The sequence below is a fragment of the Anastrepha ludens genome, chromosome 5, assembly GCF_028408465.1.
Source record: "Anastrepha ludens isolate Willacy chromosome 5, idAnaLude1.1, whole genome shotgun sequence".
In the NCBI taxonomy this organism is placed as follows: Eukaryota; Metazoa; Arthropoda; class Insecta; order Diptera; family Tephritidae; genus Anastrepha; species Anastrepha ludens.
Genome location: NC_071501.1, coordinates 116,827,486 through 116,847,174, shown reverse-complemented (window position 1 = coordinate 116,847,174; position 19,689 = coordinate 116,827,486). Strand labels below are relative to the sequence as shown.

General features: G+C 34.6%; 1 protein-coding gene across 1 annotated transcript in view; it reads left to right on the top strand.

The window, feature by feature from the left end:
• LOC128863370 (protein Star) overlaps positions 1 to 19,689 on the top strand; it is a 121,023-nt gene that overhangs the window by 95,164 nt on the left and 6,170 nt on the right. The window contains exons 3-4 of the mRNA XM_054102496.1: positions 18,917 to 19,389; positions 19,502 to 19,672. Coding sequence (XP_053958471.1) covers positions 18,917 to 19,389; positions 19,502 to 19,672 — 644 coding nt within the window. The remainder of the gene's footprint in view (positions 1 to 18,916; positions 19,390 to 19,501; positions 19,673 to 19,689) is intronic.

The window sequence follows — 19,689 nt, the reverse complement described above, 5'->3', positions numbered from 1 at the left end:
CAGTCCATGTCTTTTGAAAACCTATAATTGAAAGGGCGTAACGGTACAAGAAAAATTAGCAAAGCGTTGAAATGTGCTTAAGTAATGAAGTAGTTTGGTGCAGTGGTGAGGTGGTGCGGTGGTGTGGTGGTGCTGGGGCATGAAGACTGGCTGTGAAGCTCACTCACCACACTTCAACCGAGACTTTAGTTTACCCCGTTTACAGCCATAAAGTCTAGCAATAAAATTAACTCATTTTTATGTAGAAACAAAAAGCAACAAAAAAGGCTCTCTAGGAGTGCTTGAGCTCGGGCGGAACCGAACTTTATATACCCAGCGCATTTTAGTTGCTTAATTGCGCTTGCTATTTCAGCGGCTGCCGTAGACTAGCGCGTTTGGTTGGGTATGGGTTCGAAGCACATTGGGGAAATGTTCAAAATGGCTTTTTCTAGTAGCCATCGCCAATCGCCACTCGGCAGGTGATGTTAAACGTTCGAGTGCATTTCGTCGATGACAAAGCTTTTGATAAAAATTAGCTACCCTCAAATTAGAGCAGAAGTTTAGCCAAGCTCTCAATTCAGAATTTCGACCTTAGAGGTCCGCGTCGTTGCTGCCTGCCTCCATTAATTTTTATATCAAGAATATTTCGGTTAGTCGATGAGCTCATTTATTTTTGTGGTTGTAGCAAATTAATTATAAGACCAGGAAAAAAAAACGATGAGAAAATCATTCATGCTTTCTTTGCAAGTTAAGCAAGGTACAGGTATACTGTGTTCATAATAATAGCAAAGCGATTTATGGCAGGGTTTAAACTAGATTGGCTGCCAGCCAGTGCTCCTTATTTCGTATAAAAATAATGGAACCAATATTTCTTGTTTTAAAGCGTTTTTCATTATCGAGTTTGAACATATACATTTAAGTATGAAATTCGATTTCTTTTGCATGACCACCGCGTGCACGTTTTACGAAGTCCAATCGTTGAACCCAATTTTCGACCACTCTTTTGCATAAATCGGCCGAAATTCCAGCAATTTCGCGTTCCATATTGGCTCTGAGCTCACAAATCGTCGCCGGCTTGTTACTGTAAACCAATGACTTCACATAACCCCAAAGAAAATAGTCTAGAGGCGTCAAATCACACGAGCGCGGCGGCCATTCGACCGGTCCATTTCTGGAAATAATGCGCTCATCGAACTTACTCTTCAACAAATCAATTGTAGCGTGTGCTGTGTGGCTTGTGGCCCCGTCCTGTTGAAACCACATGTCGTCTAAGTCCACAGTAACGTGGCGATCGTTCTCGTCAACGAAAAAATATGGGCCAATTACGCCGCCGGCATGTAAACCGCACCAAACAGTGATTTTTTCGGGATGCAACGGTGCCTCATGAATCACGTGTGAATTGCTTTCTGCCCAGTAACGTATATTTTGCTTTTTGGCAAAGCCATCGAGCCAAAAGTGAGCTTCATCACTGAAGATGATTTCTTGAAAAATTTATAAAGTTTCATAAAAAATTTACATGATTATTTTCATAAAAAATTTGCACGATTTGCAAGTGTGTAGCGTTCCATGATGAAAGGTATACTAATGAAATTTACAAATGACAAGCGAAAAATAAAAAAATATTGCATCGTTCGCCCTCCCTATCGGAAAAAAGTTGAAGCGCACCTATTAAAAAACGCTTTATAAAATAAATAAATAAATAAATATTTATATATTAATATTTTGTATTTTTTTATTTTTTATTTAAGTTATTCTAATTTTTTATTTATATTTTTAATTTTACTTTTTAAATTAAATTTTTATTTTCAATTTTTTCTTTTACTTTTTAAATTATTTTTTTTTATTCTTTTATATTTCTTTTTTTATATATTTTTTCTATATTTTTTCACTTTTACTAATATATATATTTTTGAATTTAAATTTTTTCTTTAATTTTTTTTTTTTAATTTTTCATTTTGAATCTTTATTTTTAATTTAATTTTCGTTTATTTTTATTTTTAATTTTACTTTTTTATTTTATTTTTATATACATTTTTTTAATTTTTTTTTTTTTATAATATATTTTATATTGTTTTTACCATAACGAAAACAAAGTAACTTTAAATTTCAAACAATGGACAAACATTTAATTAATTTCTTTTATTTTTATTTTTGTATTTTTTACCAATCATCCAGGCTCTTCACAAGTTTTTTTAAAAATTTCGTCTTTTTATTTAATTTTTGCCGAAGGTTAGCAGCCAGCGCTACTTATTTCGTGTAAAAATAGTTGTATTATTATTTCACGTTTTATAAATAAATATTTATTTTTAATTTAATATTTTTTACTTAATTTTTTTTGTTTCGAGTTTACATTCTTTTAATTTTTAATTAAACAGTTTTATTTTTAAATGTTTTATTTTTAATTTGTTTTATTTTTAATTGATTAATTTTGTTTTAAATAATTTTTTTAATTAATTATTTTTTTTTATTCTTAATAAAAAAATTGTATTTTTAAATAAATTTTTTTTCTATATTCGAATTTGTTTATTTTTTTGCTTTCAATTTAATTTATTTTTTTTACTTTTAATTTAACTAGATTTCTTATTTAAATTTTTTTTATTTTTATTTCTTATTTTACTGTTTTATTTTTTAATATATTTTTTTATTTTTTAATATAATATATTTTTTTATTTTTTATTTCACTGTTTTATTTTTTCATTTAATGTTTTTTATTGTTTATTTTCAATTTAATTTTGTTATTTAATTAAATTTTTTTATATTTATTACATTTTTTTATTTTATATATTTTTTAATTCTAAATGTTTTTTTTTATTTTTTATGGTTTTTTTTTCTAATAAAAATATATGTTATACCACAGCAAAAACCAAGGAACCAAGTTTCAATCCATGGACAAAATTTTAGGATATTCAAAACAATTCTTATCAAAAATTCCTATTAAAAAAAATTAAAATAGAAAAAATTCAACTATGTATGTAGTTTCATAACCTATTCCATTTTGGTGTAATAAAGTCAGATTTTTAACAATTCCTTTCTGCTGGCGGTCTAATGCATTTTCTTCATATAAAAAAAGTGTAGCATTCGTTTTATGGAAAATGCACAACAATGTTACAAAAAAAAAAAAAATTAAAAAAATCAATGCAAATTATATTCGTTATAGCAACTGTGTTATGCCAAGTTTTGCTGATATATCTTAATTTTGGGTTGACGGTAATTTTCTAGTACGGAAAGTAGGTTCTTCTTGTAATTTTGAACATATTTGTTTATGCATTGCAAAGTAGCTGCATGTGCTGAACAAAGTGCACTGGGTATAACCGCTGTAAAATTCATTGTCTTCCCCATCTCGCCATTAATACAAAGAAGCTTCCTGTTTTCACATAAGTGAATATATGGCATAACTAAGTCATAAATTTGCTACTTAGTATTCTGCACACGTGCCCTAAGTTAACACATGTGATTATACATGCTTTTCCACACACCCGCACACGCATACTTAGACACACCTATTCGTGCTCCTTGCTTTTACTACTCCACCTTTTTCACCTGACTCCCCAACATAACTAAACTCTTTTTTTTGTCTGTCATTGATGTTACCGCTAAACTTTAATATCCAAATGCCCATGTATGCGTGTGCGCATGTGTGTAACTATACTTAAAATATCACACTATCGAATCGTATTACAATGTCGTAAAATCTAATAAACCATTAGCTATACTTAGACCAGCATTTAAAGTGGTAAATCGATCTGCGTTCGAAATTCATAATGTGCCGTCAGACGAAAAGCTCGTCTCGCGCTTGCGCTCGCTTTGCCTACCCCACCGGTGCGTTCCAAATGGCCATGAATGTAAATTTTAATTTGGTAATATTTGGGGTGCGAAATCTTATATACATAAATGTGTACTCATAAATGTACATACAAATTGATATTTTGGGAAGACATTATCGTTAAAAGTAAGAAATATCGAAAGAAAATGAGTTGAAATTCGAGATGATTTTTGTTTTTGTATTATCACTTTTGCTATTCTTCACTGTTGTTTCTACGATTTTATTACTATTTTAAATGATACGAAGCTTAATCCCACTAATTATAGACTTTATTGAGCATTTTAAGATTTTTATGTGGGCACTTTGACACTTGAATTGTTTTTGTTGGTTAATGTTACGCTTATCTGCATTTTTGAACAGCAAATGGTTAGTTTCGATATCTTAATGGCTCTTTGCTTTGTGAGCACTCTGTCTTATGCCATAAGTTACGGTGTTAGTTCTCAGTTAATGTGTCATAATTTTGTCAAATTTCGGCAGAACAATGAGGTTTGAAAGAAATGCAGCTAAGCATGTGTGTGTGTGCACATCAAGGTTTGCTGAGCTTCCATAAATAAAATAATTGAAGTTTTTCTTAATGCGTGTGAATGCACAATTTCGCTCTAAATCAGAACAAAAAAGAATTTTCTATTTTAATTATTTTTTCTGTGCCAATCAGAGTAAAGTAAGCAAACAAATACTAAGTTCGGAGCGTAAATGCCGTTTTAGGGGCACCAACCTCATATGAATTAGTGAAATCTTATTCCACTTAAGGCCACGGATGCAATTCAGCATCAATGCCATAATTCTTTCTGACCAATGGCTATCGTACTTCTGAAAATGTTGGTCAATAAAATTTTTTATATGAGTCTAAAACATAAACAAATTCTTAATTTAACCTGCCGTATGCCCTTGATAATTTTGTAGACTGGTAAAATTTACGCATTTAATAAAAGCTCACACAAAACTCCACTTTTCCAATGAACAAAAAAAAAATTAAAAAAAAAAAAACAATTAAAAAAAAACAATTAAAAAATATAAAAAAAATAAAATAAAAAAACAAAAAAAAAATAAAAATAAAAATAACAAAACAAAAAAAACTATAAAATAAAAAATAAAAAAACACACTTCTCTATAAAATTTAATACTTTTATTATACCATTCATATTTTTATTAAAAAAAAAAAATAAAAAAAAAAATAAAATAACAAAATAAAAAAAAAATACTTCTCTATAAAATTTATTACTTTTATTATACTATTCTCATTTTTATTAATATAATTTTTGTTATTTGTTTTATTTATTTATACTTCACCTTTGCTCTAGTAAAATTTAATTTTATGAAAAATATCTCATCTTACTTACAGCTTCAGTTTAACAAACAAGATGATCATTTTTGGTTTTTCTTATTGGGCGCTTACACCACTTGTTGGGTGCTTTTCTCCACTAACCAACAATTTTATGCCACCGCCGAACAGCAGATGGGTGTTTATGGCGACTTTTTCCTTGGCAAAATACTGTTGTTGTTGTTGTTGTTGTTGTTGTTGTTGTTGTTTTTGTAACATCATAAACAGTTCCCACAAACATTTGGGGAATGCTACTGGAGTGAAAGTCCTTGGCCGGCTATAAGTCCAAGTCGTTCCGGTAACGTAAAACCGACTGTCGTTAGAACGTGGCAGAAATACTCTCGAATGTTTGCCATTGCCAGCGGCCTATAAGAAAAAAACCTTTTCTATCATTTGGTGTTTCATGTCCCTGATAAGTTTTCAAGTTCGGTTCTGACAAATGGTAATCACTCACAAACGCATTCGTCAATGGCGGCCGCCTAAGTTGACCATTGGAAGGACAAAAAATTTTGAAGTAGGTGTACTTTAATGTCGAAATAATTTAGATTGCAAATAAAGAGAAATAAAGGCGCAACCAACTTATAAGGGTCCCAGAGAATGAATAAGTTCCACTTTCCTTTAAGCAATATTTATTACCTAATGGGTCAGATCTATATAAGCGTTCAAAATTGATTGCTATCGCGTTCACAGGTGTTCCTTTGGTAGTAGTTGGTAGTACTTTTAATTTATGGAATAGCTAGCAGTCACACAGAGTTAACTCATGTGAATTCGACTATTGTGGAGCTACATATTCCAAGTCCTATTGGAATACTATCAGGCTAATAAGATTCAATCTACATGGCTTTTTAGAATTCCTGTAATGATTCAAAAATTTGTTTAATTTTATATTGCCTTTTCTCTACTTTCTGAATAAAGGAGGAGACGTTACCCCTTCCTTGACCACAAACTGGCTCTGAACCTATAATTGGGGAAGCTTCCCCTTTTCTGTCTAAAAAATAAGTTATTGAGCGTAAATTTAATGAAAGCAAAACAGTTCCATAGTCTTCAAATCTCTAAAAACTCTTGTTGCTGCAGCTGAAAACTTGATTCAATGTAGAAAAGCTAAATTTTTTACAATTTTTTTTCCTTCTAATTTCTTACATTTTTCGTTCATGAACTCAATGAAATAACAAATAAAAAAAGAAGGGAAAGAAATAAATAATTTTCATAACTTTTTTTATTGCATTAAAACAAGTAAAATTAATTAATCAGAGCCATTACAAATTTCACCTAAGCGCAATTAATGTGCTTTTCACTTTCCTACAACAACCAAAGCAAACATCAGTAATGCTGACGATTTAAAAAATGTGCCACCGGAAAACAAAAGACGAGGCGAAGCAGACTTTTATTTTCGATTTAATTTTTTATTGTGATTATTATGCTTATTGAAATTTTCTAATTTTCTTATTTTATATGCCATATTATTGTTGGAGTTCTATTTCCTTTTGCTTCATCTTTGCATTATTTTATTTTAGATTTTTTACTTTTGTTGCATTCTTATTTCCAATCGATGGTTTTCCTCTGTTTGCTTCTGGTCTTTTATTTTTCAGTTTTCTTTAGTTACACCCTCTTACAGCGGCGACTTCTACATATAAAAAGTTTTATTACAAAGAGAAGAAGAAAAATCGTACAAAACACTTTGTTGCAGGCGTTAAACTGCACATTAAAAAGTTGTGGCTAAACTTTAAAAAGTACTTTTCTAGAGTGCTGGACATGACTAGCCATTACTACATACATAGACGCATTCATACATACATGAAAAGGGCGGAGTGTCGAATGAGTAAACTCAAATAGCAAATATTTAGTACAACTAAGCAGCAATAGGGCAAGAATACAAGGTGCCACAATTTTAATAATCCAATTTTGTTTTTGTTAACTTGTTTTACTAAATGAAGAATGAGTGATGGACCTATTTACGCGCTGCATTGCTTGTCTGTTTGTATACTGCAGCTCTCTAGTTTACAATGTCAAATATGATTGATGCCATTTGCATAAATTATAAATCTTCCTATAGGGTGATCATTTTTGCGCCACCTTGTATATATTAAATGGCTAATGAATGACTAGTCAATGAAAAGCAAACAATGTAGAAAAAGAGTTCAACGCGGTTGGTGCCACACTTTGCTGCCTCCTCGTCAGACGGCATACATATACGTACGATATATACGAACACGTCATCGGTAACGTCAAATCTTGAGAAGCAGGCCCATGAAAATATCTGCATTTTTTTTTACGAATAATTTACAATTATACCACTATATATCCCTTGTTAAGTGTTTCGCCGAGCTTCTCCACCAATTTGTGGTGATCCACTTAATGTCGACTTATAAGTGGAGATACCTTCAGTTTTATGCCAGCTCTGAACAGTCAATATTTGATGTGTTAAAAGTATTTTTTTGTTTTTAGAAGAAATATAACAGGGTGATTTGCCATTGCCTGCCGAGAGGCGCTTGCTACTTGAATTTTTTTTTATTATTTGATGTTTAATGCCCGCAGTGAGTGGGCTTCGAGTACCGACCCACCAAATGTTACTCACGCAGAAATCCACCCGACTATGGTAGCAGCGTTTGAAATTCTTATGATTCATGCAGCTTTTTCCAACCTGCTCAAATAATTCGACTTTCCTTCTAGTTATGAAATATTTCCGAAGAAATAACAGCCGGTGATAGCTCCGGACCAAAGCACCTATCGAACAGAACATTTTTCGGTGTTTTCGGTGTGTAGGGGCGTCTATTGAATCTCCAGTGGATTTTCGTTACTTCATATCTGATAATTTTGCTGCTAAAGAGTAACTTAACCAGAACAGAGTGCGGAAATGCCCCAAACACCAGCAATTATACACAGCCTACGGAGCTTGATAATAGAATTTTAACCCCTTGTTGAATCGTGCAACGTTTCATGTTAAATCTCGTTTTCTTTATTACGACGTTATTAACAGTTTAGTTGCTTGTCCTTACTTGTTAGAACGGATTAAATTTAATGTCTCCAAGTGATAAGAAATGAGAACACAATATGACAGTAATGCTCCTATTTCTACATAATGGTTAAAGAAAAATAAATACATTTAACGAAAGTTTGAAATTCCGTAAAAAATCACAATTCGTAATTGATTTCATTTAAATTTTTGTTTTCAGAAAGCCACGAAAATTATAAACTGATTGATTTTAATTAATCATTATATTGGAATTAATGTTCAATGAAAGTATGACATTTTATATTAAGTAATTAGGCTTAGAAGAAAAAAAACCTAATTTGTATTGTATTTATGAAATATTGTCGTATTCAGTCGCATTAATTTTTTTACTATTCATTTGGTCTCGAAATAGGAAATTAGTCTAAACTGTCAATCTTTGTTTATGATTTTCTCCACTGTTCAATGTGCCTTGGTCATGTCTAATGTCTTAGATATTGTTTTGTTGTTATAATTTTTATTATTCCTTGAAAATATATAATATTAAGTTAATACTTTTTCTTACTCTCTGCTAAAATGGTATACAGTTCAGTGACTCCTGTTTTATTTTTAATTAGATTCTTATATTTAGAAATAACTTCCTCTTAATAGTTTGCTTATGTTAAAGTATATTCTGCATGACCACACCTGTTGACGTCCAAAGAAAAAAAAGGAAAGTTTATTTTAGCTAACATAAGTTAGCTGCGGTTCAATATTAAACCTCGCTCACATATTACAACACCTCGTTCAGAGGAGATAATTTTATCGTATGTGACATGAACATTCCCGGGCCCAAGGACGACAGTACTTCACTAAACGGAGAAATTAGAATTGTTTCCAGCAGAGCCGTTGGAGGTAATTGGTTTATCGCCAGGTTGAATGGCTGTGCCCCGACTCACAGCCGTATCGTTGCTGCCTTCAACAATCCTATCTTCCGTTAATTTGGAAGGGTTCACGTTAGGTAGAAAACAAATTTTACGAATAGGTCTCTTGAAAAATTTTCCTTTACATTTCAAAGTGACTACTCGGGTTAGTCCATCAGGTCCTGGATGTATTTCAACTATGCGCGCTAAAGGCCACCTGCCAGGTGGGCATCTTTCGTCATACATCAGAACTAGGTCGCCGATTTTAGCATTGATACGAGTAGTGGTCCATTTCGGACGGCTTTGTAGTCGACTGAGATACTCCGAATACCAGCGACGCCAAAAGTGTTGTTTTAAGCGTTCAACCATACGCCACCGACTTAATCCAGAAGTAGCGAAATCAAGTAAGTTTTCATCAGGAATATTAAGAGTTGGTTCTCCAATTAAAAAATGTCCTGGTGTAAGTGCGTCGCAGTTTTCCTCATCTTCATTGAGCGGACAAAGAGGACGCGAATTCAGGCAAGCTTCTATTTGATATAAAAGTGTAGTCAACTCTTCGAAATTCAAAACGCGGTCTTGCAAGACACGCTTAAGGTGAAATTTTGTGGATTTTACCCCAGCTTCCCATAAACCACCGAAGTGTGGAGAGGCTGGCGGAATAAAATTCCAAGTTGTGCCTTCGCTAGCAAAACATGCTCTGAGGTCTTCCGGTATTGATGCTGTGTTGCGCTGATGCATGGTGTGCAGTAGACTGCTGGCACCAACGAAGTTTGTCCCACAATCTGAGTATAGTTGCGTACATTTTCCTCTACGTGAAATGAAGCGCCGAAAAGCTGCGATAAAGGCCTCAGTAGATAAACTGGAGACACATTCCAAGTGGACTGCCTTTGATACCATACATAGAAATATACAAATATACCCCTTTGATGTTCTAGCATTACGAAGAGACGATTGGCGTACATCAATTGGACCAGCAAAATCGACGCCGCTATGTAAGAATGGTCGCGCTGGAGTCAATCGAACCGCTGGAATTTGTCCCATAAGTTGTTCTGCTACTTTCGCTGTATATCTAAAGCATACCAAACAACGCTTTAATACAGTTTCCGCAATTCTACGCGCATTTGGTATCCAATAATTTCGCCTAATGAAAGTTATCATTAGTTGTATACCCCCATGTAACGTTCTTGTATGTGCGTCTGTAAATAAAAGTAGAGTTAGAGGGTTTTTCTTAGATAACAAAAAGGGATGTTTCATATTCTCAGGTATATCAGCGAGTTGTAACCTTCCTCCTACGCGTAGAAATCCTTCTCCACAAATGAAAGGGTTCAGTTTCTTGATCGGATTGCTCCTCTGTAGCTCACCTGTTTGTAACAATTGCTTTATTTCTTCATGATATTCGTAGCGTTGGGACAAATATAGCAGACGATTGAATGCCGATTTCAACTCTGCGGCTGTTAGGTTTCCAAAGCGCCGAGGTTGAGAAGTTGCATTGTAACAAAAACGAAAAATATAGGCTGTCACAGAAATTGTTTTACCTAAAGTAGAAAATTTGTATAAAATGTGTGGATAACTTGATGAATTGATATGCAAGATGTTGACCACATTTCGTTTTTCAAGGGTGGTCTCCTTCCTATAGTCAATATCACATGGCCATGCACTCTCGTTTTGAAGTAGCCACTCAGGGCCATGCCACCAGAGAGGATGAATTGATAAATTGTCTGGTAGAATGCCTTTCGTTGCACAATCTGCGGGGTTGTCGGATGTAGGAATATATCGCCACTGGCTGACGTTTGTAAGACGCTGAATCTCTGCTACGCGGTTTGCTACAAACACTGTCCAACGAATCGGCTCCGCTCTAATCCACGCTAAAACTGTCGTACTATCGCTCCATAAAGTAATATTTTCAACACACTCCGGCAAAGATTTCACTACCTTATCTACCAGTTGGGCAAGTAAATGAGATGCGCAGAGCTCCAGCTTAGGTATTGTGAGTAATTTTACGGGAGCCACCCTTGTCTTACTCTGAAGCAGTTGCACAACTACTTCTCCATTTTCCATAATTGTTCTCGAGTAAACCACGGCTGCATAAGCAACTTGCGATGCATCACAAAAACCATGTAAACAGCATCGCCTTGATTTTGAAGTGCCTATAAACCTGTCAATTTTAATATTTTCTAAACAAGGAAGCGCTTTGCGATACTCGAGCCATTCGCTTTTTATACAATTAGGAAGCTCATCATCCCAACTAATACCAAGACGCCACAACTTTTGAAACATAATTTTAGCTATTATGGTTGTTGGTGCTAACCATCCAAGGGGGTCAAATAATTTTGATGCATCAGATAATAAACTTCGTTTGGTAGTTTTATCAGGTATCGGGAAAGAAACAACGAACGAAAAGTAGTCACCCACTGGATGCCATTGTAATCCTAAAGATTTAATGAAATCTGCATCACTAAGTGATACTGCAGTAGAAAATTCTTTCATTTCTTTAGGGATTGATTGAAGAAGATCAGCGCAATTTGAAGACCATTTCCTCAAACAAAATCCTCCAGCCTTTAGTAGTGCACACAATTCTTGTTGCAGATGAAAAGCCTCGGAAAGACTGTCTGCCCCTGTTATAACGTCATCGACATAAATGTCGCGTAACAATACTTCTGAAGCTAGTGCGTAGGTATCAGACTCATCCTTTGCAAGCTGTTGTAATGTCCTGATAGAAAGAAAGGGAGCGGAAGTTGTACCATAGGTTACAGTTTTTAATTTATATATTTTTATAGGATCCTTTACAGATTCTCTCCAGAGAATATTTTGAAAACGTTGGTGATCAGGGTTTACAACAATTTGCCTAAACATTTTTTCTATGTCAGAGCACATAGCTATTTTATGCCTACGCCAACGAAGTATTATTTGGTGTAAATCGGAATGTAAAACAGGTCCGGCCACCAGTTCCTCGTTAAGTGATCGATTATTTTGGTACTTACTCGAACCATCAAATACAACTCGCAGCTTTGTGGTTGTGCTACTAAGCTTTTCCACGCCATGGTGTGGCAAATAATATGAAAGCGGAGTAAGATTTTTGGGGTATTCTCCAACCAACTCCATATGCCCTAAATCTTGATACTCTCTCATAAACTTTAGGTAAGCAATTTGGAAGTTTGGGTTTCTGGCAAACACCCGCTCCATATTCTTTAGTCTAATTAAAGCACCTAAATGAGAATTATGAAACTCTGGTACTGGTTTCCCATTAAGCTCAGCTCGGAAAGGAAGCGATACAATATATCGACCCGTGTTATCCCTTAAGTGTGTAGAAATGAAGTGTTGTTCAGTGGCTATATCTTCAGCAGATTGCGGTCTTATGTTTGGCAATTCTTCTTGCTCCCAAAAACGCTTAAGCTGATCATCTATATGACAAAGATGTGTATTTATTGTTTCAATATTAACCGATGTTGACATTGGTCCGGAGATAACCCATCCAAAATGAGTATTTTGGTAAATAAGTCCACTATCAGTTTTTATTTGAGCGTCTTTCATTAGAAAACCATATACATCAGCGCCCAAGATAAGATCTATGGAACGTGATTTGAAATATTCAGGATCCGCTAGAGGAATATTTGAAATATCAGAACTAAGCTGTAATGGAATAAAACTCTGTTGTGGCAGATATGAACGAAACTTGGGTAAGACATATGCCTTTGCATGTAGTGTATAATCGTATTCTACGCAGGAATACAGTTTAAGATACGCTAATTTCTTTACACAATTTTTCTGCTGCGTGTTTACCCCACGCACTTGTAAAGAAGTGGAACGGCATGGTAATTTATATAATTGTATAAATTGCTCTGTAACGAATGTGCCTTGAGATCCTTGATCTAATAAGGCTCGTGCGGATACAGCACCATTAGGCGTGTCGATTTTTAAAATAATAGTTGCAAGTAGAACTTCACGTCTGCACTCCTGCGAAGAGAAAGGAGCACTTACATGGAGCCCTTGTATCTGCTTAGTACGAGATGGAGTGACTGACTCAGCAGGTTGTGAGTCTGAAAAAACTTCATGTAATAAAGTATGATGTTTGCGATTACATACGCTGCACGTATGATTAGAAGTGCAATCGCTTGCCGAATGTCCAGGAAAAAGACAGTTGCGACATAACGAATTACGAGTAACAAATTGTTTTCTTTCTGTGGGCGAATAAGCCCTAAATACCCAGCACTTAAAGAGGCGATGAGATTTTTTACAACATAAGCAAGAAATAGAGTTTTCACTTTTGCTTGAGTTTGTTATGTTGAAATTTCGTACCAGTTGGCGTTGAGGAATATTCGCCGACTTAAGTTTTTGAGTATTGTCTACATTGAGAGTTTCCAAAGTACGAAAGCATGTCTCCAAAAACCTAATGAGTTGTTCCAAAGTAGGAAGCTCTCTGGAGGCCTGTAATGACTTTTCCCAATCCTTTCTCGTCTCAGAATCTAGCTTCTGAATGGTCAAATGGACTATAAGGGGGTCCCAATTTGTGGTTGAGACATTAAGGTTGTTTAATGAAGCAATACATTCCTTAGTAGTGTCCAAAAGTGTTCGAATTGCTGAGTGCGAAGCTACAATGCACTTTGGTATCGCGAATAACTTTTTTAAACATGTGTCAACAATAGCACGCTTATTATGGAATCTATCCTCTAATGTTTTCCAAGCAAGATCATAGTTTGCTTCGGTTGCGAAAATATGTTTGATAAGACGTGCAGCTTCTCCAGTGACACAATTTTTTAAATAATACATTTTCTGAATTTTACTGAGTGCACTGTTATTATGCACAAGAGAAGTATAAAGATCACGAAAGGAAAACCATTCCAAATAATTACCCGAGAAATTTGGTACTGAGATTTTCGGTAATTTAGCGTCACTGGAAAATGTGTCATTTCGATGGGAAGGAGCCACAAATGTACTGCTCAATGCCACCGGTGAAGCTGTAGAGCAGGCTGGCATAGAATCATACAAAAACCCTTTAAAGGTGAAATATAAATCTTCGAAGCTATCAAAAGTTGCACTAGTCACGTATGGAATTTCATCAACACACACGCCCTCATCCTTTATAGACTTAATTATTTGTTCATGGTTTTTTACAAAAGATGTATATAAATGATCTACTCTTTCACTAATCACCCTTATATATCCCTGAGAAAGCGTTTCCGGACGCAGCCCATGTGCCTTTTCTTTAAGCTTCGTCAGCTCGCACAGCAAATGCGTTTGAATTTCTGTAAGTACATTTACCTGATCCATATTAGACAAATTTATTAAAAAAAATTTAAATAATATTAGGTTGATTCTGGTGTTCTACTTAAAAACTGGACCGACTGTCCCTGCTCGGGCGCCAAAAAATGTTTTGTTGTTATAATTTTTATTATTCCTTGAAAATATATAATATTAAGTTAATACTTTTTCTTACTCTCTGCTAAAATGGTATACAGTTCAGTGACTCCTGTTTTATTTTTAATTAGATTCTTATATTTAGAAATAACTTCCTCTTAATAGTTTGCTTATGTTAAAGTATATTCTGCATGACCACACCTGTTGACGTCCAAAGAAAAAAAAGGAAAGTTTATTTTAGCTAACATAAGTTAGCTGCGGTTCAATATTAAACCTCGCTCACATATTACAACACCTCGTTCAGAGGAGATAATTTTATCGTATGTGACATGAACAGATATATTCTTGATTTTTATTATTTTTTTTGTTACATCATTTTGTAAATTGTTTTGAAAAATTTAAAAGAATTTTTGTTTATATTTTTTTTATTATTTTTTCATAATTTTTAATTTTTTTGTAATTATTATTATTTTTAATTTTTTTTATTTTTTTTTTCTCTATTTGTTTATTTTTTTTATTTAAAATTTTTTTTGTATTATTGTTTTTATAACTTTTATTTTTTTATATTTTTATTACTTTTTAATATTTTCGTTTGTTTTTTATTATTTAAGTTTTTTTAGTTCTTATTATTTTTATTGTTATATTTTTTATAATTTTTTTAGCATTTTTTTATTGCTTTTAATTTTTATTGTTTTTATAATTTTTATTATTTCTTATTTTTATTTTTTTATATTTATAATCTATCTTTTATATTATATTTACAATATATAATATAATATATATGTAAAATTTTTTTACCAATCAGCCTTGTTATTTTAAGTAAAGTAAATTTATTAAGTATAAATAAAATTCATAATATTTCCTCAGGTCCTAATAATAAATAATTACCTTAAAACTAGGTTTCTCAGTATTTAGAGTTTTTGGAGACTGATTTTTCTCAGCACGATTTTGGCAAATTTCACAAGATATTGCATATGCAAGCAAATATTGACCATAAATAATTCCCGATTTTAAATTTTCTAACATTTTTTTGATGCCAACTTTATTTCTTAAATTTTTACTTCTGAACACGTCAGAACATTTTCGGTACCGCATGCATACCCAGACATTCTCTAAAAATTCTGATTAAAAAGTTTAAAATTTTGATGACAATTTTTCGAAATTCTTTAAATGCTTGCAAATTTTATACCAAGTTTGGAAATTTGCTGCATAAGGTATTTATTCTATACTTTTATAGAAAATTAACGAAAAAATTTCGCGTGAATTAATTATGCGAGCACAAGTGTTTGCACAGTTATGTAGGTGTGCTTGCCTTCACCTAAAAGGGTGTGAAATCTGCCGCGAGCATTTTTAAATTGCCAACCGACGGACGGACACTGGTCACTAACACCTTTAACCCATTTCCGAACACACTTCCTTCCACGCAACATATACGAATGCCCTTTCGCATTAACTATCCTTCAGTTGGCATTTTATTGCTGTATTGCTGCTTCGACGCCGCTGGCTAGCCATCCTTTCGGATGCTCTTCACAATGTGGTGTTTGTAGGTGGCATGAAAAGTTTCAAAGCTAGTGCCGTTAGCATAGCACTGAGCCGAGTGGAGGCGTGCCACTTTCACCTTCAACTTTGACAGCTGGTAATTTATTCAAATGCGCTGGTACTGCTGGCTATACAAATGTATGAATATTTATTTAGGACTGCCTTTGCAATATTTCCTTTTTGAACATGTTTTTCGCATTTATTTTTACCGGCGGCAATAGTTTTACTAACGGCATTTTGTGCCATTTGGGCATAGCATGTGAAAGTCGAATAAACTACTGTGTAGCTGGTAAAAAAAAGAAACCAAAAACAAACAAAAAAAATATCCATGTAAATTTGCACTAAGCATTTTGCTATCATTAATGCTTTGTTGTTGTTGGTTTTTGTTTTTAGCAACGGCGAATGGGAGTTTGCTGTTTTATTAGCGTTATATAATTTAATGAATTCATATCTTTATGCTGATTAGGTAATTTTTGTAAGGACACGCGACGGCTACCAGCGTAATTATTACTTAATGAAGGTCTAATGGATTTAAAATAAGCGGAGTAACTAAATTAGGTATTAAATATTGGAAAATAGTAAAAATAGTAAATTAAAGCTCACTGCACGTAATTGCATGCATAGAGAAGGATTGTGCAAATAGCGAAGTCTTGCTAATACCCGCTGGAAGTTGGATGGCAGGGCTAAAGGGTCTACATATAAGTTTTGTCCCTATCAGTAAGCACCCAGACTTTTGTAGAGTTTCCAAAGTTTTAAATTGCTTTTAAGGACGAAAGTTGCTCCACGCATGGGTTTTATTTATTTACTTTATATTATTAATCTACAGTACATAGTGCTTTACAGTCTAGACAAAAATTTAAAGAAAACCAAGCCAAATTTGGCTTCTAAAATATTATCAATCAACATAAAGCGAAATCAAGCAGGATGGAATTGCATAATGAATTATAGTCCCGAAGCGTGTGGACAGTGGGCGCATTACTCACAAATTCAGTCTTAAAGCTTTCCCCATAAACAGGGGAAAAATTGCGAAAACTTCTACGTGGAACATTAAACCTTATCCGCTCAAGTTGAACTGGACAGTGGATGAAGACATTAGCAACACTGAAAATAAATGAAAGTGTTAGGATTGTCCTATTCTTTTGAAGAGATTCTATGTACTTATACATTAATTAGCCCTAGCCGAGAATTTTAAAATGGAACAGGAGCTTCAAATCGTAGAACACCTATTGCCTACTTAAGAAATATTTTTGGATCGCCCTCTATTCCATTTATCGAGATTTCCAAATGATAACAGGCTACTCAAAGTGAGAACGAATGAGAGCCGTAAACAGCAATTTATAGGTAGACGGATCAGAAAATTCCGGTATATTGCGACAAATGAAGCTTAGAGTACGATTTTGAAAGAACAAAATGAATGTGACCACTGAAGGGAAATTTTGTATCGAATAAAGCTCCAAGATCTTTAAGCTCTGTTACACTTTGAAGTAATTTATTAGAAATCGTGTACGATGTGTTAAAAGTGTATTGACGCCTCGAATGAAAACATTTTTTAATATTCAAAGGCCACCATCGATGTAGAGTCCTTAACAGGTAAATCAGCCGCGAAGAGCAACAAATTCGAAAGGGAAAACAATTTTCTTATGTCATTGATAAAAATGGCAAAAATAAGAGGGCCTAAGATGCTCGTTTGGGGGGCACCTGAAGTAGCAACAAAGTAGTTCAGTAAAACTCCATACATTTTTACCACGCACCGTTTATCCGTCAAATATGACCTAAGCTATTGCAGAAAGAGAGGTGGAATTTTTTAAATTTTTTTATATTTTTATTTTTTATATATTTTTTTATATTTTTTTATATTTTTTTTTTATATTCTTTTTTATATTTTTTTTAATATTTTTTTTTGGGGGGTGAGGAAGGGTTCAAGATGCCTTCGCACTTACAACAACCGTCGTCTACTGCGTTGTGTGGTGGGGCCACTGAAACAATTCCTCCTCTCCTTCTGGGGAGACTCCATTGCCGGAACTACTTTCTGCATTACTTCGGGAGGGCCCAGAACGACGTTCATGAAATGGACCAATTCCATTCACCCACGTCTGGGTCCACCATTCTTGTAGCCAGCTTCATACTATAGGCTCGTCTTCTTATGTCCCGTATGAACACCTGCTGCATAGTATTTATGACCAGCCTGCATTGGGAGATCGCATCCTCCTCCATTCTCCTAATTTTTTTTTCTTGTCAGATCGAGCCGAGGAGACGTTTCAATTGCGTTGATTGGTGCGATCTCTTTCGTAGTAGTCGTTTCAGCTCGGATTGTATTACCGCTTGCTGGGGTGGATGTGGCGAGCTATTATATTGCTGCATGAGAGCTAGTTGGCGTTTGCTGCGCTGATTGTAGCCCCCTGATACTGGAGGCATCTTTCTTCTGAGTGTTGATGTTTGTATGCGCGATGCCATTTGTGGGAACATTAGCTATGATGCCCTTGAGCGGAGTGTCAGCTGATCTTAGCATTTCTTCGAAATGAATAATCTCTAGCTAAGTTGGAACGAAATCAAAGCTCGTGCAAACAACAGAACAGTTTGGAAAAAACTTTTTGCGGCCCTTTGCTCCTTAATGGAACGATAGGCTCTTATATATAAGTATGTAATCCTTAACCGACTTATGAAATGTAGTATCCGTTGTCATTATACAATAGCTGGTATAGTAGAGTACAGATCTTTGACAGTGGAGATATCCTCTTATACTCTCGTTAGCTTTGCCGCTACTTCTAATGCTGGCCACTGATTTTATGGCAATCCTTGAAATCTCCTCATCAGCATTTCTGCAGCACGCAAATGCTTCTTTAACTAAGAAAATGGTAGAATTTCTAGTCTTTAAAAACTCAATCTTAAACTTAAGTTTTGAAATTTACAGTCTGCTGCACATATCGGTTGTGATTTAAGAATCTTTTCTAATTTCATTCACAAATTTTCTAATATGAAATATTTCTTACAAATACTTTTTTTTATATTCAAATCGCTAATTTCTCTTAATTTTTTTCTATTTACAGAGATTCGTCATAAACAATTTCGACTGAATATGTCGCGCGATTACGAATTCTTCGGCGTGGTCCAAGATGATCCCACACTCATAGCATTCCTGCGCCAAATCCAGATGCGCAAATACCCAATGCACTTCCATAAGGAGGGGCAAGGAGCGGTAGGGGCAATGGCGGTGCCGCCCTCCTCCTCCGCAGCGACGCATTTCAATTTCAGCACTCATTATGAAGGACTTGCGCCCGAAATGGCGCATTACGTAGCCGATCTGTTGGGTGGGAAAGAGAATGGCGCCTTCATACAATCGCTACCCGGTAGTATGGGCCATCTAATGACTGCGCCGTGGCTAGCGGCAACTTTGAATTGGGCGGGCATTGTAGTGGAGCCGGAACCACGTCGTTTCTTCACGTTGCGCAAACAGAATGCGCAAAGACCGGATCTGCAGGTGGTGCACGCATGCATCTCGCCCAGTCCGTTTCCCAAAGAGGTGAGTGAACGCACGGTTTTACGCATGTGAAATAATTTTTGTTATATACAAATTACTTTTTCTCTCCCCATCTCTTTTTCGCTCTCTCACTCACTTGTTCTCGTTTCCCCAGGTTACCATACACAACGAAGAGTCTGAGGTGCGCATCAATAGCTTGCTAGACGAAGAAACTTCGTGGTTTAATTCACGCATCAAATGCTTTCCATTGTTTTCGCTGATGTTGGCGTGCAATCGTGTGGAATATGATTTGCTGAGTTTGGGAGTCCATGGACACGAATTGGAGGTGAGCGAACAAACGAA